The sequence below is a fragment of the Pseudocercospora fijiensis genome, assembly GCF_000340215.1.
Source record: "Pseudocercospora fijiensis CIRAD86 unplaced genomic scaffold MYCFIscaffold_2, whole genome shotgun sequence".
In the NCBI taxonomy this organism is placed as follows: domain Eukaryota; kingdom Fungi; phylum Ascomycota; class Dothideomycetes; order Mycosphaerellales; family Mycosphaerellaceae; genus Pseudocercospora; species Pseudocercospora fijiensis.
The window spans coordinates 3,556,817-3,582,378 of record NW_006921533.1 but is presented as its reverse complement, the minus strand read 5'-3'; the positions used below and the strand labels follow the sequence as shown (position 1 = coordinate 3,582,378).

Below are 25,562 nucleotides of genomic sequence, written 5' to 3'. Positions count from 1 at the left end.
TCAACTATCTCTCGTATCTGTAGAAGGCATGGATACCGTCGCTGCGTTGCACGCCCTCGACCCTTCCATAACGACCGAATTCGACGCCTACGCCTCGAATAGGCTCAATTCCACCAACACTTTACTAAAGAAGACTGGGCCAACGTTCTATGGAGCGACGAGTGTGCTGTCCGCAATGGATCACACGAGAGGCTCTTTGTTACTCGAAGGGTTGGTGAGCGCAACCAAGACTGCTGTTCGAGGCCTCGTTTCCAACGCCTTCCACACTAGATGATATGGGCCTGTATTAGTGGCATTGGCGGCAAAGGACCACTCCTGCTATGGGATAAGACATGGGGCAATATTAACAAAGAGTCTTATTGTCAGAAGGTCTTGCCAATCGTTCAAGACGAGATTAGTCGCATGAATGGCCTTATTGCTAACCAACAACACCCTCTCGATTTTGAGCCTGCCTTGCACTTGAGAACAGCACTCTTCCAGCAAGACTCGGCGCCTGCACATAAGGCTGAATACACAATCAACCAGCTAAGAGCTCGCCGCATCATTGTTATGGACAACTGGCCACCTTCATCACCTGATTTGAACCCAATTGAGAACCTATGGCAAGCGATCAAGCAAGCGATTGAGCGCCGCAGAGACAGGCCTACTGGCCGTGCCCTTCAGCTAGCAATTGTCGAAGAATACCACAAGATAAGCATGGAATTGGTCCAAGAATGGGTCAACAGTATGCCGGCTCGTTGTCAAGCAGTGATTGACGCCGATGGCGGTCAAACACAGTGGTAGATAGCGCTCACTTGGTTGTCTACAGTTGTCCATATTCAGTCTTCAATCTGCCTTCTACACGGCTTCTACAACACCCTCCTTCTTAACCCCAATCGTCACCACCTTCAGCTAGAAGACTGACGTTCCTAATAATCGAGCTGATTGGCTTCTAACACCGGCTCTCACTATACCTTGTATAGAAGGCGGTGCCGCTAAGCAAGGGTTGCGACACCCTGGAATGCATTAGCGCTCTTTCACTCCGAAGTGCTCAGACGCTGTAGCAATGGGTGCGGAGCCGGCTTCTTCCTCAGCGACTTCGCCCGACCAAGCAACGGCTTATAACCTCCTTCAATATGAAACTCTGAGGCATCGACCGCGATCTCTTTTTGCTCTGCGTCCTTTGCATTGTTGTCGGGTCGCATAGGATTGCGGTAAGGTTTTGAGCCACCAAAGCCTGTCCTTGTACGAGGAATGGACTTCCTCCGAGACGAAGGAGAAGAGGTGGGCTGCATCTCAAATCGCTTCATGGATTGCATGCACAAAACAACCCCAGGTGAAATCACGGAGCGCACGTTCGGTCTCTCATACTTCGACGACCTCAAATCGTCGGAGGGTTGGAGCAAGCAGCACAAGACTCATTTGAATATCTTTGGTGGATTCCTCGACTATGCTGCCGAGCTTCAACATAATGTGTCATTGCGATTATTCCACGAGGTCATATGAGGTGCTCAAACCTGAGCAGCAGCGGTTCGAGTACCTTGGATGCCACAATACATCGGGAATGTTAGCAGCTTTGTAGAGAATGATTCAGTCAAACTTTTTCATTGGCACTATACAACCGGTTGAAGATGGGTATCATAGTCCAGGTGCTGTTGAAGCCTGTAGTATGCACCAAACGCCATCCCAAAATTTCAAAAAACGAGTCTATGGCTGACCAGGCCAGACCTCGTCAGCAATCCTCCTCACCAACTGCAGCTTCTTCCTCATATCCTCGTAACCCAAAGAATTGCCCTCGGCATGGCTAGCAAATCCACACTGGGGCGAGACACTCAATTGATTGAGAGCTTGGTCCCGAGTCTGTCCCGATCCTTCGGCGATGTAGTCGGCAGCTTTGTAGACTCGGTCGACCATTTCCTTTTGCTCTTCCAGCTCCGGGAATTTGGAGGTCACGACGCCCACCACGACATTCTTGTTCTTGGGCAAGTACTTGAGTGGCTCGAAACCTCCTGCTCTCGGTGTGTCGTATTCCAAGTAGTATGTAGTCACATCGAGATCGTTGAACAGTTTCCGAGCAATGGCGTCGTATGCACCCTCGGAGAAGTGCTTGGATCCTAGGTAGTTGCCACGGCAGAGATGGATGCCGAGGTGAAAGTCTGCCGGTCGCTGGAAGCATGCCTGGAAGTTGCACACAGAAATCAGTGCTTGTCGAAAAAGGGTGAACAGTTGATGACTGGTTAGGAAAAACTTACGTTGTAGAACTTGATATAAGCATCAAGCTGCTCGTCCGCAGTCTGGAAGTTCTCCGGATCCTCCTCCCAGCCCTTCAACATGGCTTCCGAGCAAAAGTACGCAAGATTCGGGTCATCGACTTGAGCATTCCTCAAGCCAGCATCATACAGAATCTTGAGCTCGGTTTGATAAGCTCGCGCAAGATCGGCAAAGTACTCGTCATCATTGTTGTATGTTCCCTTGGTGTAAGCCTTCTTGGGACCATATCGGAAGTGATACCACGAAGGACTGGTCAAAGTGAGCTTGATCTTGTAATGGTCCTCTTTTGGCAGAATGCTCTGAAGATACTTCAACTCAGGCAAGAAGGTCGACTTTCCCGTATGCGACAGTTTTCCAGTGGCCACGGTGACTTGGTTTGGAATGGTCTTCGCATGCAGAAAGGACTTGACATCCGGGGCGTACATGCGGAAGATGGATTGATCGTAGCCGCCTTCTCTCAAGTTGATCTCCTCCATGCCATTGAGGGTCTCCATGAACGTTCCCCAGAACTGATGCCGCGAGTACTCGCCATTGGTAATGCTGTGAATGCCGCAATCCTGCTGGAGCTTGACGACATCATTGATGGCCTTCTGCTCCACTGGGACCAAATCCTCAGGCCTCTTAGATCCATCAGCTACAGCATAGCGGGCCCCATTTAAAGTCCCATATCAGCGTCCGAGCGCCTGACCCACCGTAGACCAGGGCCGTAGACCGTGAAGAGCGGCGGTCGGCGAAGATTATATACGCTTCCGCTCCGGCGCGTCTACGCGTACCGCTTTGTTTAGGCTATTGTTTTCTACCTCGCTATCGCCCTTCTAGTAAGTATTCCGCTATCGTTTCTATCTCTTCTAATAACGCGTTATTACTTAATTATGCCTTTAATCTCTTCTAATACTATATTAATTACTAATTACCTCGGAGGTACTAGGGATAGCGATATACTCGCGTCGTAGGCTTAGGGTAACTTCGCGCTTAGTATAGATTGCGACGATAGCGCGGTTAGAATCGCTAACTTATCGATAGAGGAGGAAAAAGGGGACGATTCGGTCGATTCTAGTAATAAAAACGCGTTAGATTCCTTAAACTACCGCCGCCCTCGTAAGTCTCGAGTTCTAGTAAAGCTCGAGTCGTACTACGCGTCCTTACCGTATATCGATAATCTACGCTAATAGCGCGAACGAGCTATTCTTTACGGCTTCGACGACTCGTTTAAAGTGCCGGTAAAACAATAGTATACGCTATTACTATATATTAATAATATATAGATAAAGAATATAGACTACGTCGAGAAGAGTAGGTTAGAAACAACGCGTTATATATACCGCTTTCGTAAGCAACTATATTAGAAGTCGGATAAGACTAAAGGGCGTAGTTTACGGCCGTTTAATAAGAAGATTAAGCGCGTATAGGGTTATCCTGTTTCTATAAAGGTCTATACTATATATAGCGAAGATGAGACTACTAGCGAGTAAGAGATTATCGCGTATCGAGTTTAGCGTATAAGTCGCGAGAATTACTCGGACTACTACTAGCTAGATAACTTCGACCTCTTCCGCCGGTATAGCGCGTTATTAACTACCGTAGGGCACGAAGTATACTATAGATATAAGCCGAGTACGGTATAGAAGACGTTAAAGGCTTAGTACGACCTAGCGGCGAATACGCTATTTAAGGCCGCCGGCGGCAATTTCATAATAAAATACGACGTATTGAATTCTAGTCGCGCCTTCCGGAAGGCATATAAGGATAGAAGGCTCGGCGGCGCGTCGCTAGTATAGCAAACATAGAAAGAAGATATATACAAATAGTATTAACAAGGTTAGTCAATCTTATTGTTATTATTAAGTTAGACGTAGAGTTAGAAGAAGAGCTATACGGGCCGTCGCGGCCGCGTATCCGGACTCCGATTAACTAATAGATCGACTTAGAATCTAGCCTAACTTATCCCCTCGACTAAGGAAGATATTAGACTAAATAGAAGACTAAAAAAGCTAGAATAGTAAAGAATCTCTACACTTTAAAGTTCTTCGCTTAAAACGGAAGCGCCGTAGAGCCTCAGCTTCGAGCTAATTAAGAATTTTAGAAGCTACGGCAATATCTCGGTCCGGCTTCTAGCGCGCCTTAGCAAGCCCGAACCCTAAATCTTAGATTCCGCTAGATTCTTGTTTGTTTTAATTCTAGTTTTTTATTATAACAACTGCTAATATATTATTATAGAAGGGCTATTTTCCGAAAATATAGAAGCCGTACGCTAAATTGACAAAGAGACTACCTACGGCGTCGTATATGCGAGCAAAACTAGTATAGAACTACTTAAAGCCTATCGCACGATCGCGTTTATAGACGCGACGTATAAGACTAATTACCTAGATTAGTTCCTTTATACTATTATAGTAAAGGATAAATATAGCATTTCTCGTACGGCGGTATATATGCTTTTACCTACTAACGACGGCGATATTGTAGCGGAGTTTTTACGTACTATAAGTAGGTAGATAGGCGGTATTTAGATACCTAAATTCCTCCTTATAGACGACTCGGCCGCCGAGCGACGCGTAGTCCGAATAGCGTTTCTAACGACAATATACCTACTATACTATATTCACGTTTAGCGCACTATCGATAGACGCTTTAGCGCGAAGATCTACTAAGAGATACGTAAACACCTTCGCGCCGCCGTTATCTATCGCTACTCGCTCGAAGGCGCGAAAGAATTACTCTAAGCCGCTATCGATAGCCTCCCTCGAAATAGCGACTACGACTCTAACTGTACGTATTTAGTATAAGACTTCGGTAGCGATATTCGCCTTTAGGCTAACTATTATCGCGTCTATAATATACCTACTATTATCGGACAATATAAGGATACGAATATAAACGAGAGCTTCTACGCGTATATTAAAATAGACGGCAATAAGTTACTAATAGCGGCGGACTTCTTACTAAAGGGCGTCGCTATTTATACGATATAGGAAGGCGAGTTGCGAGAGCTTCGCTCGGAAATCGCAGGTAAGCGATAGGCATTAAATGTATATCCACTTACGCGCGGCGACGACGAGGAGCTCCGAATATAGCTTCTACGCCTGCCGTAGCCTATTTAACGTAAGATTAGTACTAAGATTAATCGCGTTCTCGACAAATCCGTATACTACGACCCGAAGCCGTTATCGAGTAAGGTAGTAGGTACGCTTACCTACGACTATAAATTCTTCCGCTAATATCGCGTTCTTTACGCTAACCTCTAGCACTATTATATTATACTTAGACGCGTTATTATTAAAGATCAATACTAGTAATAATAGGTAAATATGTTCGTAGGACGCGCTCTCGAGGTCTACGAAGAAGACGCTTCTAAGTCTATAGTAGTACAAACTAAGGACACCGAGGCGGCGGCGGCGTACGCGCCTACCTATCGACTAAACGTACGCGAAGTGCTTACTAACGCGTACGAGTTAATCTTCTAACTTAAGCGCTTATATAACTAATAAGGTATAGACGAGAACGATAAGGAGCGCGAAGTTATTATCTCTAAGATACTAATAGTCTTCTACGATAGCGGCGATAACATTAAGAAGGGCTTTACTAACCTTGTTCTTACTTACTTTAAGAACACGCATCCGGACGCGATTCTAATGCTAATATAGCGACCGCAACTATTATAAGCGCTATTACTAGCCGACCTATTATCGACTTATTATCTACCTTCGAAGGCGCCGCCGACCGACGCGATAACTAAGAAGCGCAAAGGCAAGAGCGTAGATAATAATAATAGCGGTAAGAAGCCGAAGAAGTCGAAAAAATAGGTAGAAAAATAGGTAGAGTAAGAACACGTACCCGAGCGAACACTAGCGGCGCCTCTTTACTAAAATTTTGGTAAAGAAGTACCGCTAGCAGTTCTAGGCGGTATCGACGCGTTTTCTACGTATTTTCCTTTAAATTCTGCCGTAGCGGAGGTGACTAGTAGCTATTCTATACCTCTACCGATAATACCGGCGTTAAATAGGTAGCAATACGCGCCTACGAGCGCGATATAGGTCTATAGTAGCATACCTTATACACCGCCGCCCTCTAATATATATTAACGTTATTAAAATAGCGATAATTAGCTATAATCGCTAACAACACCTCGAATTTCGCTATACCGCTGTTTTGCTAACAAACTTTAGCTTTATTTTTAGTAATATAATCCGTATCTATTAGTAGAGATACTAGGATCGTTAAAATCTATTAAAATAGTGCGAAATCTATTAAATTGCGACCGTACGACCTCTCGTTCGCGATATTTAGTATACTAGCGGAAATCGCACTACTACTACTACTACTACTACCCTAACCTATATACCGTCGACCTAGTAATAGCGACGCGCGGCGACGGCGAGATTACGTTTTCTATAGTTACGTATACTACGGAGCGGACTTCTATATCTCACCGAGTCCGCTGCGGCAGGCTGAGCCTATTCTTAGTAGGTTAGGCGCTCGGACGCTGATATAGGACTTTAAATGGGCCCGCATAGCGCGTTTGAACCAGTTCATCCGGACGTAGCAAGGAACTAATGTGCTCGGCCCGGAACGGTGGATTCCTGGGAGGCGTACCCGCAGCCATAGTGCCGAAGTTTGTGCAGTAACGTGTTCCCGTGCTACTGTACCTTGGTGGCACAAAAGTACTGAAAGTTCACAAAGAGATACTGTGAAAGGATGAGATTTTTTCTTTTACTTTTCTGGCGACGACCACCCCGCTCACATAGCCCACTTTGGCTTCGGCTCAATGTCAACGGGGAGGTGGATGTCGATGGGTTCCATTTCCTTGCACAGAGACCGGCATTTGATTGGCGAATCAGAAGCGGAGAGTGGCGTATGAAACGACCCACTTCCAAAAAGTGTATGCTTGCCCAATATGGGCGAAGCAAGACTTTGGTATATAAATACAACAGGGTATCATATGTACAATTATGAGCATAAGACAACAGTCTCGCTCCTCGCAACTCACGGATTATGGCCTGTAGAAATCGTGAGCTCGTCCGCGAATCGCAAAACCGCGCCCTTCCGGAGCTGCCCAGTAGGCACTGCGACTTCTCCCATGAACACTAGAACCCGAAATTCCATTACAGGGACCATGGTGATCGTCTTCCAACACGCAAAATTTTTCATGGTTTCGATCAGATCTTGCCGGTCGATATCGATCTCCTGCGACCCGCTCTTCAGCACTCCGTCCTTTAGGTCCTGATGGTGGATTGAACGGTCGAGCACTATGCATGGACATGTTGGAGGCTCTGCGAGTCAAAGGAATCGATGAGCTTGGTGGAGCCAACGGACTGGCGGGTGTTGGAAGCTGTGACAATGCAGTAGCTGTGGGTAGACATGTTTTGATCGTTGGCTTCGGAGGTTCCGTCTGGCAGGCCACCGTCCGCTCAGAGCGTTTCATGGATAGAGTGGTCGTGGCTTGTGTACTTGCATCGACGATTTTTGGCTTTGAGGCGGTGGAAAGTCGTTTCCAGTCTTCCGTACATTTTCTCTCATCGCCCAGCTCTTTTTCCAACTTCATCACGGCCGTGGTACTCTCCTCCAAACGCCGATCGAGGTAGGAATTTTCAGCGCGGGTGCGTTTGAGCTCGCAGCTGACACGCTCAAGCTCCTTCTCACAGTCTTCATGCCTCTTGCCAAGCCTCTCGCTGTACTCAGTAAGCTCCAACAGCTTCTTTTGTTGACGCTCGCAGTCGCTGCTGGTGCTTGAAAGCTGTGACTCGAGGTCCGACTTGAGATTCTTCGATTCCGTCCCTTCGCGCTGAGCATCAACCAGCTGGCGTCTGACATGCTCCAATTCATCTTTCACAGCAGTGAGCTGCGAGTCCAGATATCGCACTTTGGCAGTTGCACAATTGAGTTCTGCAGCGCTCTGTTGCACCTGCTTCCTGGCTTCTACTAGCTGCTTCTCGGCATCGACAGCGGACGAGCTACGAAGCTTGGATTCCAGGTCCGAGATGGTGTCGTCCCTCTGCTTCAGAAGACACTGCAATTGCGAATGCAGCGAGACGAGCGCATGGTGTCGAGCTTGCAGAGTGTGGGCCAGTTGATTTGCGGTGGCTTGCAAGCTTTGTATGGCCTGGCGTCCATCTTCCTCGTTCTTTCTGAGCAGCCCGTGCAACATCTGCACCTCGCCATCTTTCCCCTGCAATTTCTCGTTGAGCCGGGTCAAATCGCGGTTTCTGCTGTGTTGCTCATCGACCAGTTTTTTCTCCAATGCGACCAATGCGCCACTCTGCGCAGAAAATCGCGCGTGGAGTCGTGCGAGCTCATGCTGTTTCTGCTCCGTCGCTTGCCGGCTCTGGTCGCGCTCTCTTTCCAAAGCCGCGAGTTTGATTGTTGCAGCATTCGTTGTCGTGGCGTGGAGAGCGCTGTCTCGTTGACGCGCCCTCAACTCAACCTGCGCTGCTTCGAGCTCACCTTTGAAGCGGCATTTCTCAACGACTAACGCCCGAATCTGCTGGCTCTTGGCAGTGATCAGCTGACCGTCGCGCTGCACCACCACAGCAAGCGCGTCACGACCCCGCTCAGCGCGTCTCTGCCTGTCAATTTGTTGGCCGTGCTGCTGCTTCAATTCGTCCATGTGGCGGGCCAGCTTTTCCTTTTCATCCATCGTACTCCGCAGCCGACGGGTGATGTCTTCGATTTGCCGTCGCAGCTCTGCAAGACTGCGCTCGTGCTCTTCCTTCAGCTTCTGCAGCTGTGACGTTCGCGTTGCTTCGTTCCTGCGCAGATTGGTCACAGCCTTGTCCTTTTCACCTTTCAGCCTGGCCATCTCCTCCTCCTTCTCCCCAACCATTTTCTTGCAACCAGCTGCAGATGCTCTGATTTGTTGACGCAAGTCAAGCAATTCTGTATCTTTCGCAGACATCCGCCTTGCATGATTACGAATGACCGCTTCTTTGGCCTTCAAGTTCATCTCGATCCTGTCTTTAAGATCTGCCCACTCGGCCTTCTCTTGTTCAAGATTCGAGGCTGAAGTCTTGACCGAGGCCAGTTGCAGCTTGAGTGTTTCAACAGTCTTCAGACTTGCCGTCGCCGTTTCGTCAAGTGCTTTGTTTTCCATGGCCAGCCTCTCATTCCGCGAAGTCAACTCATTCGACTTCTTCGTGAGCGTCGAAATGTCAAGCTGGAGTCTATCGCAGTACTGTGCTGCCTCTTCATATTCTCTGATAGTGCTGTCTCGCTGCTTGATAATAGCCTCTCGCTCAATGATCATAGACTCTCTTGATGCAAGATCTCGTCGGAGATCTTCGACCTCGCGCACGAGAGAATCGCTAGCAGCAGCTGTCGACTCTAGAGCCGTGATTTCCGCCTCTCGAGCTTTGTTGTGCTCACCCAAAGCCCGCTGCTGCTTCGCCAGCACTTCAGCGGACGCTATTTGTGCATCAGCTAGATCGTTCTCGAGAGCTTCAATCTTTTGCTCATGCTGCTCGCTTTCTGTCACCATCTTGACAAGTGATCGTCGGCAGCGCACCAGCATCTTGTAATTCTGATTCACTGGACCATCTGGGTCTAGTCTCCGAGCCTCTAGGGTAGCATGCTCATCGTTCGACAACAACTGCTGAGATAGATCGTGAAGCACGACTCTGGCCTCTTGTGCCGGGGTTGTGGGAGACAAGGGTCGCGACCGGACACGCCGTCTATCTACCGAAGGCGCTGTGTCGCTCAGGCGCCGCTTCTTCTTGGGCAAATCCGAAGTACGGTCTTGCTGTGGCCCGTTAGGAGCAGGAAAGCGCTGCAGTGGCTCCTTGACTTTGGTCAACATGACCTCGTTCGAAGTAGACCCGGCCATCGAAGATCTTCTATCAATCACTTCCTGGTCTGTGGACCGCGAAGCACGTTTGACAGGCTGTGCACTTCCGGCTTTGGTCAGGTCGACGACTTGATGCGCCGGTTGGATGTTTGGGTTCGACGCAGGGCCAAGTGGCGGTCTGTTAGCTGTCGTCTTCGTTGCTGCTCCATGAACAATATTCTTGTTCCGCTTCATAATCTTGGCGTTGGTGTCTATGGATCTTGTTGTGGATGATCTGTGCTCATTCTTCCTGCAAGCCAACTTCTTTGCCCTTGCTTCGTCGTCCAGTGTCGACGGCCTGCGGACCTGTCGCGATTCAGGCGTAGCTGTCACGGCTCATGGAATGCAGGAATTGACGCTGTATACCGCTCAAACGGCACAGAGCGAACGGATGTAGACCGAACTGTCCTGGGTGTATAATGTTTGTCTACGACATGGAGGAGAATGGAATAGTGCTCGTTGTGGAAGACTCTCGATATCTGACCGCTTCCAGATTGGCTAATTCGTAAGCACGCGTCTCGCGTAGCAGCCGCACAACGTACGTCTGGGGAGGGCAAAGCGGATAGGGAATGTGATCAAGTGTACACACTGTACAGAGGAATCCGGTGACAACGCAAGCAAAGCGAAGAGGAGAATGCTTTGCACAATAATCAGACGGTAGCAGAAGGTAGCAGAACACAACAGAGCGTGAATTTTCCGTTGGTCTTTCTGCACGCGCTCGCGATTGATAAGGGCCCATTTAAAGTCCCATATCAGCGTCCGAGCGCCTAACCCACTAAGAATAGGCTCAGCCTGCCGTAGCGGACTCGGTAAGATGTAGAAGTCCGCTCCGTAGTATACGTAACTATAGAAAACGTAATCTCGCCGTCGCCGCGCGTCGCTATTACTAGGTCGACGGTATATAGGTTAAGGTAGTAGTAGTAGTAGTAGTAGTGCGATTTCCGCTAGTATACTAAATATCGCGAACGAGAGGTCGTACGGTCGCAATTTAATAGATTTCGCACTATTTTAATAGATTTTAACGACCCTAGTATCTCTACTAATAGATACGGATTATATTACTAAAAATAAAGCTAAAGTTTGTTAGCAAAACAGCGGTATAGCGAAATTCGAGGTATTGTTAGCGATTATAGCTAATTATCGCTATTTTAATAACGTTAATATATATTAGAGGGCGGCGGTATATAAGGTATACTACTATAGACCTATATCGCGCTCGCAGGCGCGTATTACTACCTATTTAACGCCGGTATTATCGGTAGAGGTATAGAATAGCTACTAGTTACCTCCGCTACGGCAGAATTTGAAGAAAAACACGTAGAAAACGCGTCGATACCGCCTAGAACTACTAGCGGCGCTTCTTTACTAAAATTTTAGTAAAGAGACGCTGCTAGTATTCGCTCGGGTACGTGTTCTTACTCTACCTATTTTTCTACCTATTTCTTCGACTTCTTCGGCTTCTTACCGCTATTATTATTATCTACGCTCTTACCTTTACGCTTCTTAGTTATCGCGTCGGTCGGCGGCGCCTTCGAAGGTAGACAATAAGTCGATAATAGGTCGGCTAGCAATAGCGCTTATAATAGTTGCGGTCGCTATATTAGTATTAGAATCGCGTCCGGATGCGTATTCTTAAAGTAAGTAAGAACAAGGTTAGTAAAGCCCTTCCTAATATTATCGCCGCTATCGTAGAAGACTATTAGTATCTTAGAGATAATAACTTCGCGCTCCTTATCGTTCTCGTCTATACCTTATTAGTTATATAAGCGCTTAAGTTAGAAGATTAACTCGTACGCGTTAGTAAGCACTTCGCGTACGTTTAGTCGATAGGTAGGCGCGTACGCCGCCGCCGCCTCGGTATCCTCGGTTTGTACTACTATAGACTTAGAAGCGTCTTCTTCGTAGACCTCGAGAGCGCGTCCTACGAATATATTTACCTATTATTACTAGTATTGATCTTTAATAATAACGCGTCTAAGTATAATATAATAGTGCTAGAGGTTAGCGTAAAGAATGCGATATTAGCGGAAGAATTTATAGTCGTAGGTAAGCGTACCTACTACCTTACTCGATAACGGCTTCGGGTCGTAGTATACGGATTTGTCGAGAACGCGATTAATCTTAGCACTAATCTTACGTTAAATAGGCTACGGCAGGCGTAGAAGCTATATTCGGAGCTCCTCGTCGTCGCCGCGCGCGAGTAGATATACATTTAATACCTATCGCTTACTTGCGATTTCCGAGCGAAGCTCTCGCAACTCGCCTTCCTATATCGTATAAATAGCGACGCCCTTTAGTAAGAAGTCCGCCGCTATTAGTAACTTATTACCGTCTATTTTAATATACGTATAGAAGCTCTCGTTTATATTCGTATCCTTATATTGTCCGATAATAGTAGGTATATTATAGACGCGATAATAGTTAGCCTAAAGGCGAATATCGCTACCGAAGTTTTATACTAAATACGTATAGTTAGAGTCGTAGTCGCTATTTCGAGGGAGGCTATCGATAGCGGCTTAGAGTAATTCTTTCGCGCCTTCGAGCGAGCGGCGATAGATAACGGCGGCGCGAAGGTGTTTACGTATCTCTTAGTAGATCTTCGCGCTAAAGCGTCTATCGATAGTGCGCTAAACGTGAATATAGTATAGTAGGTATATTATCGTTAGAAACGCTATTCGGACTACGCGTCGCTCGGCGGCCGAGTCGTCTATAAGGAGGAATTTAGGTATCTAAACACCGCCTATCTACCTGCTTATAGTGCGTAAAAACTCCGCTACAATATCGCCGTCGTTAGTAGGTAAAAGCATATATACCGCCGTACGAGAAATGCTATATTTATCCTTTACTATAATAGTATAAAGGAACTAACCTAGGTAATTAGTCTTATACGTCGCGTCTATAAACGCGATCGTACGATAGGCTTTAAGTAGTTCTATACTAGTTTTGCTCGTATATACGACGCCGCAGGTAGTCTCTTTATTAATTTGGCGTACGGCTTCTATGTTTTCGGAAAATAGCCCTTCTATAATAATGTATTAGCAGTTGTTATAATAAAAAACTAGAATCAAAATAAACAAGAATCTAGCGGAATCTGAGATTTAGGGTTCGGGCTTACTAAGGCGCGCTAGAAGCCGGACCGAGATGTTACCGTAGCTTCTAAAATTCTTAATTAGCTCGAAGCTAAGGCTCTACGGCGCTTCCGTTTTAAGCGAAGAACTTCAAAGTATAGAGATTCTTTGCTATTCTAGCTTTTTTAGTCTTCTATTTAGTCTAATATCTTCCTTAGTCGAGGGGATGAGTTAGGCTAGATTCTAAGTCGATCTATTAGTTAATCGGAGTCCGGATACGCGGCCGCGACGGCCCGTATAGCTCTTCTTCTAACTCTACGTCTAACTTAATAATAATAATAAGATTAACTAACCTTATTAATACTACTCGTATATATCTTCTTTCTATATTTGCTATACTAGCGACGCGCCGCCGAGCCTTCTATCCTTATATACCTTCCGGAAGGCGCGACTAGAATTTAATACGTCGTATTTTATTATAAAATTGCCGCCGGCGGCCTTAAATAGCGTATTCGCCGCTAGGTCGTACTAAGCCTTTAACGTCTTCTATACCGTACTCGGCTTATATCTATAGTATACCTCGTACCCTACGGCAGTTAATAACGCGCTATACTAGCGGAAGAGGTCGAAGTTATCTAGCTAGTAGTAGTCCGAGTAATCCTCGCGACTTATACGCTAAACTCGATACGCGATAATCTCTTACTCGCTAGTAGTCTTATCTTCGCTATATATAGTACAGACCTTTATAGAAATAGGACAACCCTACGCGCGCTCAATCTTCTTATTAAACGGCCGCAAACTACGCCCTTTAGTCTTATCCGACTTCTAGTATAGTTGCTTACGAAAGCGGTATATATAACGCGTTGTTTCTAACCTACTCTTCTCGACGTAGTCTATATTCTTTACCTATATATTATTAATATATAGTAATAGTATATACTATTGTTTTGCCGGCACTTTAAACGAGTCGTCGAAGCCGTAAAGAATAGCTCGTTCGCGCTATTAGCGTAGGTTATCGATATACGGTAAGGACGCGTAGTACGACTCGAGCTTTACTAGAACTCGAGACTTGCGAGGGCGGCGGTAGTTTAAGGAATCTAACGCGTTTTTATTACTAGAATCGACCGAATCGTCCCTTTCTTCCTCCTCTATTAATAAGTTAGCGATTCTAACCGCGCTATCGTCGCAATCTATACTAAGCGCGAAGTTACCCTAAGCCTACGACGCGAGTATATCGCTATCCCTAGTACCTCCGAGGTAATTAGTAATTAATATAGTATTAGAAGAGATTAAAGGCATAATTAAGTAATAACGCGCTATTAGAAGAGATAGAAACGATAGCAGAATACTTGCTAGAAGGGCGATAGCGAGGTAGAAAACAATAGCCTAAATAAAGCGGTACGTATAGACGCGCCGGAGCGGAAGCGTATATAATCTTCGCCGACCGCCGCTCTTCACGGTCTACGGCCCTAGTCTACGGTAGGTCAGGCGCTCGGACGCTGATATAGGACTTTAAATGGGGCCATTGATAATTGGAAAGTGATCCATCTCAAATCGGACCAACAATTGGACTGAGCTCTGAACTTTGACCCCTGTGTGGCCACGGAATCCTTGCGGAGCGACGGATGAACGCAGATTCTAATGCTTGGAAGTTGGATTGGTTATTGTTGATGTTGCACAATGCAATATGGAGAGCAAGACGATCCCAGCAAAGATAACAACATGATAAAAATCCTTCCTTGTTGATGAAGTGCTTGGCGGTTAGGAGCTGACCAGGTGCACAAAGTTGGTGCCAACTTGTTGGTGACTTGGTGAAGAGAAGCGACTCATCATATTAATTCAGTGTATGATAACAAGCTGACACTCATTCGATAATAAGACTGATGAAAGCGAACTCCCTCCCTTTCATCCCCTCGACATGTGTCCTACCATCTCTTCTCTCACGACCACCTCATAGCTCCAGTCTAGGCGATCAGCTAGATTACGAAACTCCTGGAATGGCAGTGACTTTCTGCAGATTTGCATGAGTCCCATAAGTAGACCGTGGTCGGCACGGCGATTTGAACGCCTCTAAGCCGTCGAAGTCCTGGTTGTTGTTTGGTTGGTTGTACGCGTTTGGGAGATCATGGAGCGGCATTGTCTGGGGCTCGATGTTACTTCAGCGTTCTGGTCGCGCAGCACCTGAATTGCTTGCCTCTGTACAAGGAATTGGAATTGATGCAGTTTCGAAGTCTATTGTACCCACTGTAGCCTGCCGCCTTCATCTCGAGACTTCCTGTCCAAGATCTCGCTCACCTTTTCTCTCACACCCTGCTTTCCATTGGTCTGCTTGACGAAGTGGTCTAAAATCTGCTCTCGCGACCAGCCCTTCACTTTCTCCTGTACTGAAACCTCTGCCGGCAAACCTATCCAAGCATGTGGATACTCCTTGTAGTCTATCTCTGAGCTTCCTGCTTCTTTGCCAAGCAGATCGAATTCCGTTCGGTGGGTGAAGAAGCTGTCGACATCGGCTTCCGACACCTTATCTAGAGAGTCAGGACTCCAGTTCGGTGTACGTTTTGGTTTGTCGACCAACAAAGCCGTGACACCCTCGATGAAGTCGGGATGCTCCATAAATCTAGCTGCAATAGCATGCTCCTTGCGGAAAGTCTCGGCGATAGACCAGCCACGACCCTTCTGGAGTTGTCTAAGAGTAACCTTGACCGATGTGGGAGACCTCTGAAGAATGGTTTTCTTGGTCTTAGCCGCCCACTCAGGCACTTCAGGGTAGCCTCGTGACCCTTCCAACATGCTAGCATAATCATCGAGTTCGTGGAAAATTTTCTCGATAGTTTCATGGGCTGGCTGGAAGACGTAATCGATGGCTAGCCGGATGTTACCGCCCACCGGGGCAGAGATTGGCTGATCGTGCGGAAGACCGGTTGCGAACTCTTCGATGGTGGAATTGATGATCTTGTAGCGATGCTGGAGAGTCTCGTAGTCCTTGAATTGCAGTTCGGCGAGTCGTGCTTCGAGATCAGGTAGCGAGGAAGAGTGCAGATAGTGTGTTGCGATGCCGGCATAGAAGACGTTCGGACCTTTGAGCTGTTCCGATGTCAACGCCAGGTATCGACCAAGCTGTCCGTCCATCCGAGGAAGGAAGAATGAAGCTCCGACATCTGGGAAGAAGCCGATTGTGGTCTCGGGCATTGCGAAGACTGTGTTCTCTGTCGCTATCCGGAAGGGTGCATGGAGCGATAGGCCAACTCCTCCACCCATGGTTATGCCGTCCAAGAAGGCAACATATGGCTTCTTGTAGGTCGAGATAAGGTGGTCCAGCTTGTATTCGAGAGCGAAGTAGTCCTTGCTCTCCTGCTGGCCCTTATTGCCTTCTCTGTTCTTCTGTGCGAGCCATGCCACATCGCCTCCAGCACAGAAAGCTCTTCCTTCACCCTTGATCACGACCACGCTGGCCAATTCACTTCTACTCCATTCCGCAAGACGTGGGATTATCTTCCGTGCCATACTTCCATTCAGCGAATTGAGCTTCTTTGGTCGATTGAGGGTGGCACTTCGAAGGCCGCCTTGTTTGGCGAACACGACATCATTGGGTTCGTCGCCGGGCTGTTCTTTGATTTCTGAGACGGAAGTGAACTACGTGAGCTGTGGTCAGTCAGTTGCGTAAGGATGGTAGCCGGACAAGTAGACGCACTGATCTTGCAGCGCTCTGCTGCATGGCCGGGCTGAGGATCTTGGCTCGCAGAGGCATTGCTGCTGGTCTAGCGGTCGCCCACCTCCTGCAAGCGGTTTGTAGAAGCATTGGATATGCACAGACAGAGCAGCTTGTATTATGTGAAAGGCTCTAGCTAACCCTAGTTTGGCCGCATGTGAGCTGAGGTACAAGACCTCGGCAGAAGCGTATCGATACGATCACCAGGCCAGGCCGATTCGTGCGATAGGACTGCAGTCGAATTGACAAGGGCTCCTTTTGAGCAGGAGAGGAGGGTGTGTGTGTGCAGGCAGCGGGGGAGAGGAGTGGTGTTCTATGAGAAAGGCATCTCCGTCACTCCGCATTACATCGCATTGCATTATTATTGGCAGCGGAGGAGAGCTTCGCTTCGCTTCGCTTCTTCTTTGGCGAGAGGCAACTTTGTCGAGACGGTACGAAAGCGAAAGCGAAAGCGAAATGTTTCCGGCTTCGAAAAGTGAAATGCAAGTGCATATGCATTCGATATCGTCGGCGTCGAGTATCGCGTCTGTCTGTCTGTCTGCATTGATCCCTGTTTCCTTTCTTTTCATCTGCGCGAAGAGAGTGTGCCACCATGTCTTTCGCTACCAAGCTGATGCGCACCTCTCGCGCCCTGCGCACGCAAACTCCCATCCAGACCGCACTGCACAGCGCCCAGTACCAGTTCGCCGCATCCGCAACGGCCACCGCGAGAACATATGCCACCGTATTCGAGCGCAGCAAGCCGCACGTCAACATCGGTACCATCGGCCACGTCGATCACGGAAAGGTATGCGGAACCGATTCTCCACGGCCATGGCCAATGAATGAATACACGGCTCTGTAGGGGCAATACAACGCGATGCCGTACTGATGGAAACCCAGACAACATTGACGGCCGCCATCACCAAGCGACAAGCAGAGAAGGGCTATGCCAACTTCCTCGACTATGGCGCAATTGACAAGGCGCCCGAAGAGCGAAAACGTGGTATCACCATCTCGACCGCACACATCGAATACCAAACCGACAACCGCCACTATGCCCACGTCGACTGTCCCGGTCACGCTGATTACATCAAGAACATGATTACTGGTGCTGCATCCATGGATGGTGCCATAATTGTCGTCGCTGCTTCCGATGGACAGATGCCACAGACCAGAGAGCACTTGCTGCTCGCCCGCCAGGTCGGCGTCAAGAGAATCGTCGTCTTCGTCAACAAGGTCGATGCTGTTGAGGACAAGGAGATGTTGGAGCTCGTCGAGATGGAGATGCGTGAGCTGCTTTCATCATACGGCTTCGAGGGTGACGAAACCCCAATCATCATGGGTTCCGCACTTTGCGCTCTTGAGGGCCGTGAAAAGGAGATTGGCGAGACCAAGATCGATGATCTCCTCGCAGCTGTTGACGAATGGATCCCAACCCCAGAGCGCGACCTCGACAAGCCATTCTTGATGTCTGTTGAGGACGTCTTCTCGATTCCAGGACGTGGAACTGTCGCCTCTGGTCGTGTCGAGCGTGGCGTGCTCAAGAAGGATTCCGAAGTCGAGCTCGTTGGCAAGAACAAGACCCCTATCAAGACCAAGGTCACCGACATTGAGACATTCAAGAAGTCCTGCGACCAATCGCAAGCTGGTGACAACTCCGGTCTGCTCCTTCGTGGTGTCAAGCGTGAGGACGTCCAGCGTGGTATGGTTGTTGCATTGCCAGGCACTGCCAAGTCTCACAAGAAGTTCTTGACTTCCATGTACGTCCTTACCAAGGAAGAAGGTGGTCGCCACACTGGGTTCGCAAACAACTATAAGCCACAGCTCTTTCTCCGAACTGCCGATGAGGCCGCTGCTTTGAGCTGGCCCGAGGGTTCAGAACAGGCTGCTGAGAACAAGATGGTCATGCCTGGCGACAACGTCGAAATGGTCTGCGAGATCCACAAGCCACTTGCCATTGAGCAGGGTCAGCGATTCAACGTACGTGAGGGTGGACGAACAGTTGCCACTGGCCTCATCACCCGTCTCTTGGACTAAGCGGTCTGCTGATTAATGGAGATGACTGCAGCTTGGATTGGATGGTACCTTGTGGAGATGCAAGGAGGAGATGCGAATGACCGAAAGTGTTCGCGGTTGATGAGGAGAAGAACATGTAAGATGAAATGTACAGCTACGGCCAACGGCAGCTCACCTTCAAGCCATTGTATTCGCTGTAAGTTATTAGGAGAAGCATACGAAGGGGCTAGAAGGGTGTTGTGAGCAGCAAAAAAGAACGCATAGCCAGGCGTTGGACTGTCTGTATTTTAGTCATTGTGATACCACCGCAATAAGCCAAGCCAAGCCAATCCCAGCTCTTGAACGACCATACCTATTCACCACTTTTTCCTTTCTTCGCGAATCCCTCACATCTTCTTCCTGAATTGCTTCGCATATTCACAAAGCACAATCCCTGCCGCGGTCTGCACATTCAGACTTCTCGTGATCCCTATCTGTGGAATTTCCACGAGCAGATCACATAGGCTCAACACTATAGCTGGAATGCCCTCCCTTTCACTGCCAATCACCAAAATACATTTCTCGGGCAGAACACATGCCTCATCTCCCAACAACACTGACCGATCGGTCTGCTCAATCCCCACAACCCGAAACCCTTCCTCTCGCTTCTTCTCCGCCAGAAAGTTCTCCAGATCCTTCGCCAGAAGTGCTTTGAGTGGAATATGGAGATGCGAAGCTACGCTCACCGACTGAAAGTCTTTGTTTGAAGTCACGGTTGGCGAAGGGAGGTAGAGAGCTCCTGCTCCGAAGATCTCGCTGACGCGGGAGAGACCGCCCAGGTTGTACGGGTTGTCGACCAGAGAGGCTACCACGAGGAGGTTGGAATGTCGTTGTCGGAGATTTGAGCTGGAGAGATAGCCTGCGCCTTTCGTTTGCAGAGCAATGGTTACGGAGTCGGGTTCTGCGGCACCTGAACCAAGGGCACGGGAGATGTTGTCAATGTTTTGGAGCATGCGCCTTTCATGGTCGATGGTGTGTTGATTTGTTGAGTTAATTTCTCGTCCTTCTGATGGCAGAGGGTCACCGAGAGGGATGCAGGAGGGTGGAATGGTGACATTCGCATCGTCACGTTCGTACAGAGACACAAAGTCTTTGCGAGAAGTCTGGCGCTGCTCGACATTGTCTAGTCCCCACCATGGTCCTTCCACCAAGTGAGTAAGATTGTGATCGTTGACGGGGTCGAATTTGTCAATAGTCCTCTCCACAGGCGGGTCGTCGTACCGTTCGAGACTGCGAATGAAGCCGTCGAGTGCTTCGAAGGCCGAGCTTTGGGTGATCATTGTCCAATGTTTCGCGCGAGCGTGGTCAAGAAGGGGTGCAAATTGCCACTGAGCCTCGTGCCGGATGACAACTTTACTGGAAGCCGCTAATGGTACAAAGACAGTCGCTAGCTGTAGTGCAAAGTCTTCGCTGGAGCTTTCGGTCTTCGCGATGTTCACTCCAATTTTCATCAAAGAAGCCAAGAATTTAGGATTGCCATGATGGTCCTTGGTCGATAGCTCCTCAAAGATTGTCGACCGGAGTTGCGGATGGTGAATGTACGTGCGAGCGATCATCCATTCGAAGAGATACCTGTATCGTGGCAATGGCTCGATAGCAAGAACGTAGTGCAGGGTTTTCAGAACCTTTCTGGCCTCGTCAAGGCTGATGTACGGGACGTGCTGTTCAGCACATAGTAGCATGACTTGTAGTTGCAAAACTTTCTTCCATGCGCTCACAGTAGGTGGTGGTGTTTTCTGGTTGAGGAATCTTTGAAGCAATTTGTCGAACAATTCTGGTGCAAGCTTGATATCGATGGCTTGAAATCGAGAGACAAGGTCAAGGAGAACCGCAATGCCGTACCCATCAGGCTGACCGAAGTAGAAAGTGTAGTTAAAGGCTTGCAACTCTGGAGAAATGCCTTGTATGACAGGAATCGCCGCGGCCTCAAGCTGAGCATCAACTGTCGCGGAGGGAGGACGGCTCGCTACATGTGCAACAAGCTCATCAGAACCGAGAAGTGAAGCAGACATGTGATTCGCTAGCACTGTAACTCTAAGTGTCTCAAGTAGCGTAGGAAGCATATAAGATCTGCTTGTAGCCAACTGTGTAAGCGCAGCAATCTTGCTCTTGATTAATTCGACGAAGGAATCTGGCGCAGTGGAAGCCATGCCAACCAACTTTGAGTTCATGAACACCAGCGGTATGGCGGCCAAAAGACCTTTGGGGTACTCAAGATACTCAAGGTCACTCCAGATATCATCCAGGCGGTCTTCTACCTGCGCTACCTGTAAAGTGTCGAGACTCCCCAATAAGTCGGCGCACTTCTGGTGAGCGCTCCTCTCGTTCAGATCTCGCTTCGACGGTGCTAGTGATAGTGCACTGATTGAGCCTTCGACCTGAACAGAAGACCCGGGGCCGAGAGAATCAGCCTTCGAAAGCAGCGTTTTCCAGTCGGTCGCAGCCTTGCTTAGGAATGCATTTGTATTAGCCTCAGGCGTTCTCTGCTGGACTATAGAGCACATCTTCCAGGTCCTGGCCAGCAGATGGTCACGCGCCACTTCTGGAAGGCCAATCCAACCTGCAGCAGCATGTATGTCCTCAAGATGACAAAGGTCAATTGGAAGTGTGCTGTCGGTGTCGAGAGCACGTCCGATGCCTTCTACAAGGTAGACTGTGGAATAAGCAAAGCTGTTAGTCTGTCTGGCTCGTATAGTGGCTGCAATTGTTCCGATGAAGTGCTTTGCCATTTGGCTGTCCTTGAGCAATGCAGATGAGACGTAGGTAGCCAGCCTTTCGCCGTGCTCGCACCTGAGGGTTCCATTGGCCTGTTTCAGTGTTGCGGTAAATAAGTATCCGCTCGTCGCCCATGGCAGTAATGTGCTCCGAAGGAAAGCCATGAAAACTTCAATCTCGTCCGTCCTGATATTAGACCGCAGACACCATGATCCAATCCACTTCCGATTGGCCTCTTGCATTCTCTGGTCTAGCGCAGATTCGAGCAGGGCAAAGAGAAAAGCAGGCTTCACTGCGGAGCTTGCAGACGCTAAGTAGTCAAGATCGGACTCGCATTCTTGGACTTGGTTCAAGTAGCGCCCAAGTACTATTGTCTCAAAAACAGTGCAGAATCGTATGTACTGCTTACCAACAGACTCAATGGCTACTTACCTGTCAGCTACTGGCAATACTTACTGCTCGGCTACCAGGCACATGCGTGATGACACGGCAATTATATAGCCTTGGAAAACACTGGAGCCTGACTAGATTCCAAGAGACTTACATGCGGAGGAATTTGCTTCAGCTGTGATAATGTATGCTAGGGAAGGCTCCGCGGTGCAGATATCGACTGATGCACGCAAAACCTGGAGAGAGGATTTGCGACGTTCCGAGTCATTCCGTCGAAGGCCCTTTATCAGAGCGTTCCAATAATGATCCTGCTTCAGGATGGTTGGGTCGACGGTAATTCCTGACAGAATCCAGCGGAGCCAGAGCGAGTAGCCAAGGGTCTGGCTCATAGCATTTTTGCCTTCCACAAGCTCCAGAATGCGGCTCCATAAATCACTCTGAAGTTGCTTGAGCAGGTGAGGCTTATATTGAAGCAATGTGAAGAGGACTTCCATGGCATGCGTAGCCAGTCCTCTAAACGCGGCGCCTGCAAGAACGAGACAGGCTCTGAACAACGCATCTGCTTTTCGGTCCTCGAAATCTGGACTGACGAGTCTTTCTGCGAAGGCAAGATACTGGATAGCCTGCTCGATGGTCTCTGCACCAAGAGTGCCGGTAGCTTGGTCGTGGCCGTTCGCTAGCTCATGCAAAGCCGCTGAGGCCAAAGGCACAGCAAGCCAATTGGTGCTATCCTGCTGAGCTGTGTTCGCTAGTCGCGAGATATGACTGCAAATGCTCCGCAAGACTCTGTTTCGAAGCCAGTCACACTCTGAGCATAGTGAGGCAACGCGATCCTGCTCACCACCCTGGATGATGGAAAGAACGTGATTTGTGATGGAGTCCCTAGCATCTTCATCGATCTTCAGCTGAACCAGAGCGACAGCAAGGCTGACATCGGCCACGCTGCTGCGCAGATTTAAGGATTTGGCGACATCTCGGACCAGCTCGACGCGGTCACCTTCTGCGACGCGGTCGAGCAGAAGAGCTGCAGTCTGGTTTTGGATTGCAGTCATGGAGAATGCTCTTGTAGCGCTTGGTCTGATGGTGCAGAAGCTAATACGGGCCCGGGTAGTCTGAAGAGGGAGATAGCGTCGCATTGGCCATGATATCCGAGTTGCTCAATCGAGAGGCGGCAAAGACCAAGTGAGGTGAGTAGTGCATCAGTCCAGCCAGAAAGAAAGAATCACCCTGCTATTTTTCGGAGTCAAGTCCGTTCTTGAACTCCCAATCACAGAGCAATCGCATCCAACAGCATCATCACCTCTTTGCCTCCTCCCACTTCCACCACAACACAGCAACAGATCTCTTGACTTAGCCAACGAGCATGAAATCCATATCAGCAATCCTGTCTCTTCCCACCAGTCTCTCTCTTCTAGCCTTCTCATCCGCATTCCCAACCTCCGAACCGTCACAACAACCCCTCCCGCTACTGATCTGGCACGGTTTGGGTGACCGCTACAACGCAGACGGCCTCCAATCCGTGGGCAAACTTGCTGCTTCCGTAAATCCAGGAACCCATACCTATTTCATCCGAATCGACGACGAAGGCGACGAAGACTCCAAAGCCACCTTCTTTGGCAACGTCACAGAGCACTTGGACAAAGTCTGCAAGGACATAGAAGAGAACAGGGACCTGCCGTTTAGCCACGATGGAAGAAAGAGAGTCGATGCTTTAGGTTTCTCGCAAGGCGGACAATTTCTTCGGGGACTGATTGAGACATGCCCAATTGTGTCGGTGCGGAGTTTGGTCACATTTGGATCGCAGCACAACGGGATTGCAGATATCAAAGCTTGCGGGACTTGGGACTTACTCTGCAAAGGCGCCGTGGCATTGATGAAAGGCAATGCCTGGTCGGACTACGTGCAGGGGCATGTTGTGCCTGCTCAGTATTTCAGAACGGTGAACGAGACGACCGGAGAGCCCAGTGAGGATTACCTTGAACATAGCAACTTTCTCGCCGATATCAACAATGAGAGAAGACAGAAGAATGAGGCGTATAAGCAGAGACTGATGGAGATTGAGAAATTCGTCATGTTTGTGTTTGAAGAAGATACGACCGTCATTCCGAAAGAGTCAGGCTGGTTCGCTGAGGTGAATGCTACGAGCGGGAAGGTCACGCCTCTCGCGGAGAGGAGTATCTACAAAGATGATTGGCTTGGATTGAAGAAGCTAGATGAGAATGGCGCATTGGTGTTCAAGACAACACCCGGAGATCACATGCAGCTGGACGACGATGTGCTCGTGCAGACCTTCAAGGTCTATTTTGGAGTTGACGAGCCGACGAGATTTCGAGGCCTGGGCGTGGGAGACGGCTGGTTTGACTTTAGCCACGAGAGCATGTGGCCAGAGAACGCAAAGGTATGGGATCGGGTCACAGAATGGGCGAAGCCGATCAAGGAGTATTTGTAGAGTGCCAATGGAAATGCATTCCTGCTTTATGTTGTCTACTTCCGTCATCCTCCTTGAGCCTGGACGGGATTGGTGGCAGTTTTTGGAGTCGGGAAGCGCCGTGGGAAAGCAGATGTTTCGTCTTTCATGCTGTCATTCGTCTGGTGGTTTCGCTACCTTCAATACATGCAGTGCATTTCCCACTTCCTGTGCTTGAAATAACAACCATCCGCAACTCCAGCATCCAGTGTGCGTGGTAAGCGATTCATTTACTTCAGCTTCTTCTTTGGGCGCAGCTGGTTGGTGTGACCGCACTTCTTCTTGCGGCAGTTGGTGGCACGCGGGGGAAGACGGGCCTGCAATGAATTAGTTTTTATGACCAAGACCGATCTGAAATATGGGTTCCATACATAGCACTTTCGGCAAATCATCTTCTCGCAGTTGTACTTGGAGGCAAGAGCCTTGAGCGATGGCTCGATGATACCACCACGGAGACGGAGGACAAGGTGGAGAGTTGACTCCTGCAGTCATTATCAGCGCCATTCTTTCCGCTCAAAATGCGCGCGTGCCCGAGCATCAACTGTGTATGCGCACCTTTTGAATGTTGTAGTCAGACAAAGTGCGGCCATCCTCCAACTGCTTTCCAGCGAAAATCAAACGCTGCTGGTCCGGTGGGATTCCCTCCTTGTCTTGGATCTTGCTCTTGACATTGTCGATGGTGTCAGAGGACTCGACCTCAAGGGTAATGGTCTTGCCCGTAAGGGTCTTGACGAAGCTGTATCGATGTCAGTATTTTGGGTGCGCGGCGGAGTTGAGTTGGTGGCGATCATCGCGGTCGGACGTACATCTGCACTGCACAGATTGTCAGTACGGTACATCGAACTCAAAAGTCTGCTTTTAAGATCTACTCACTGTTTGCGGTCTTCTCTTGTGACGTGCGTTGGTCTTGGAGAGAAAGCGGCAGTGATGATGAGTTCGTTGTGGGAAATGACGGTTGTGCCCGAGATCTTGGCATAAGGCAGGAACGACCCTGACAACCTGAGGCAACACTTTTTGCTTTAGCTTTCCGCGACGCGACTTCAGTCACTTCATGGCGTAATTCATAATTCGCAGACATACCGATCGAGGCGTCGCGTTGATAGCCATTCA

At 48.8% G+C, this 25,562-nt stretch overlaps 6 protein-coding genes across 6 annotated transcripts; 2 read left to right on the top strand and 4 right to left on the bottom strand.

Moving 5' to 3' along the window:
• Positions 1-1,686: 1,686 nt before the first annotated feature.
• Positions 1,687-6,853, bottom strand: MYCFIDRAFT_130153 (uncharacterized protein; the record flags this gene model as incomplete). The annotated part of the gene is made up of 3 exons (XM_007925298.1): positions 1,687-2,157; positions 2,232-2,870; positions 6,746-6,853. 3 exons carry the CDS (start codon positions 6,851-6,853, stop codon positions 1,687-1,689), a joined length of 1,218 nt encoding a protein of 405 aa, XP_007923489.1.
• An 8,513-nt stretch (positions 6,854-15,366) lies between these two features.
• On the bottom strand, positions 15,367-16,882 carry MYCFIDRAFT_186446 (uncharacterized protein; the record flags this gene model as incomplete). The annotated part of the gene is made up of 2 exons (XM_007925297.1): positions 15,367-16,767; positions 16,826-16,882. The coding sequence occupies 2 exons, from the start codon at positions 16,880-16,882 to the stop codon at positions 15,367-15,369; spliced, it is 1,458 nt and encodes a 485-aa protein (XP_007923488.1).
• A 474-nt stretch (positions 16,883-17,356) lies between these two features.
• Positions 17,357-19,182, top strand: MYCFIDRAFT_52473 (uncharacterized protein). The gene is made up of 2 exons (XM_007924364.1): positions 17,357-17,630; positions 17,726-19,182. The coding sequence occupies exons 1-2, from the start codon at positions 17,436-17,438 to the stop codon at positions 18,860-18,862; spliced, it is 1,332 nt and encodes a 443-aa protein (XP_007922555.1). The 5' UTR covers positions 17,357-17,435; the 3' UTR covers positions 18,863-19,182.
• A 60-nt stretch (positions 19,183-19,242) lies between these two features.
• Positions 19,243-20,292, bottom strand: MYCFIDRAFT_99405 (uncharacterized protein; the record flags this gene model as incomplete). The annotated part of the gene is made up of 1 exon (XM_007925296.1): positions 19,243-20,292. A coding segment is annotated over one exon (1,050 nt), but the record flags the coding sequence as incomplete, so codon positions are not given.
• Positions 20,293-23,348: 3,056 nt separating this feature from the next.
• MYCFIDRAFT_151094 (uncharacterized protein) lies at positions 23,349-24,462 on the top strand (the record flags this gene model as incomplete). The annotated part of the gene is made up of 1 exon (XM_007925295.1): positions 23,349-24,462. The coding sequence occupies one exon, from the start codon at positions 23,349-23,351 to the stop codon at positions 24,432-24,434; it is 1,086 nt and encodes a 361-aa protein (XP_007923486.1). The 3' UTR covers positions 24,435-24,462.
• A 220-nt stretch (positions 24,463-24,682) lies between these two features.
• Positions 24,683-25,187, bottom strand: MYCFIDRAFT_132377 (uncharacterized protein; the record flags this gene model as incomplete). Its single annotated transcript, XM_007925294.1, has 2 exons — positions 24,683-24,934; positions 25,008-25,187. Coding segments are annotated over 2 exons (432 nt in total), but the record flags the coding sequence as incomplete, so codon positions are not given.
• Between the last annotated feature and the right edge of the window lie 375 nt (positions 25,188-25,562).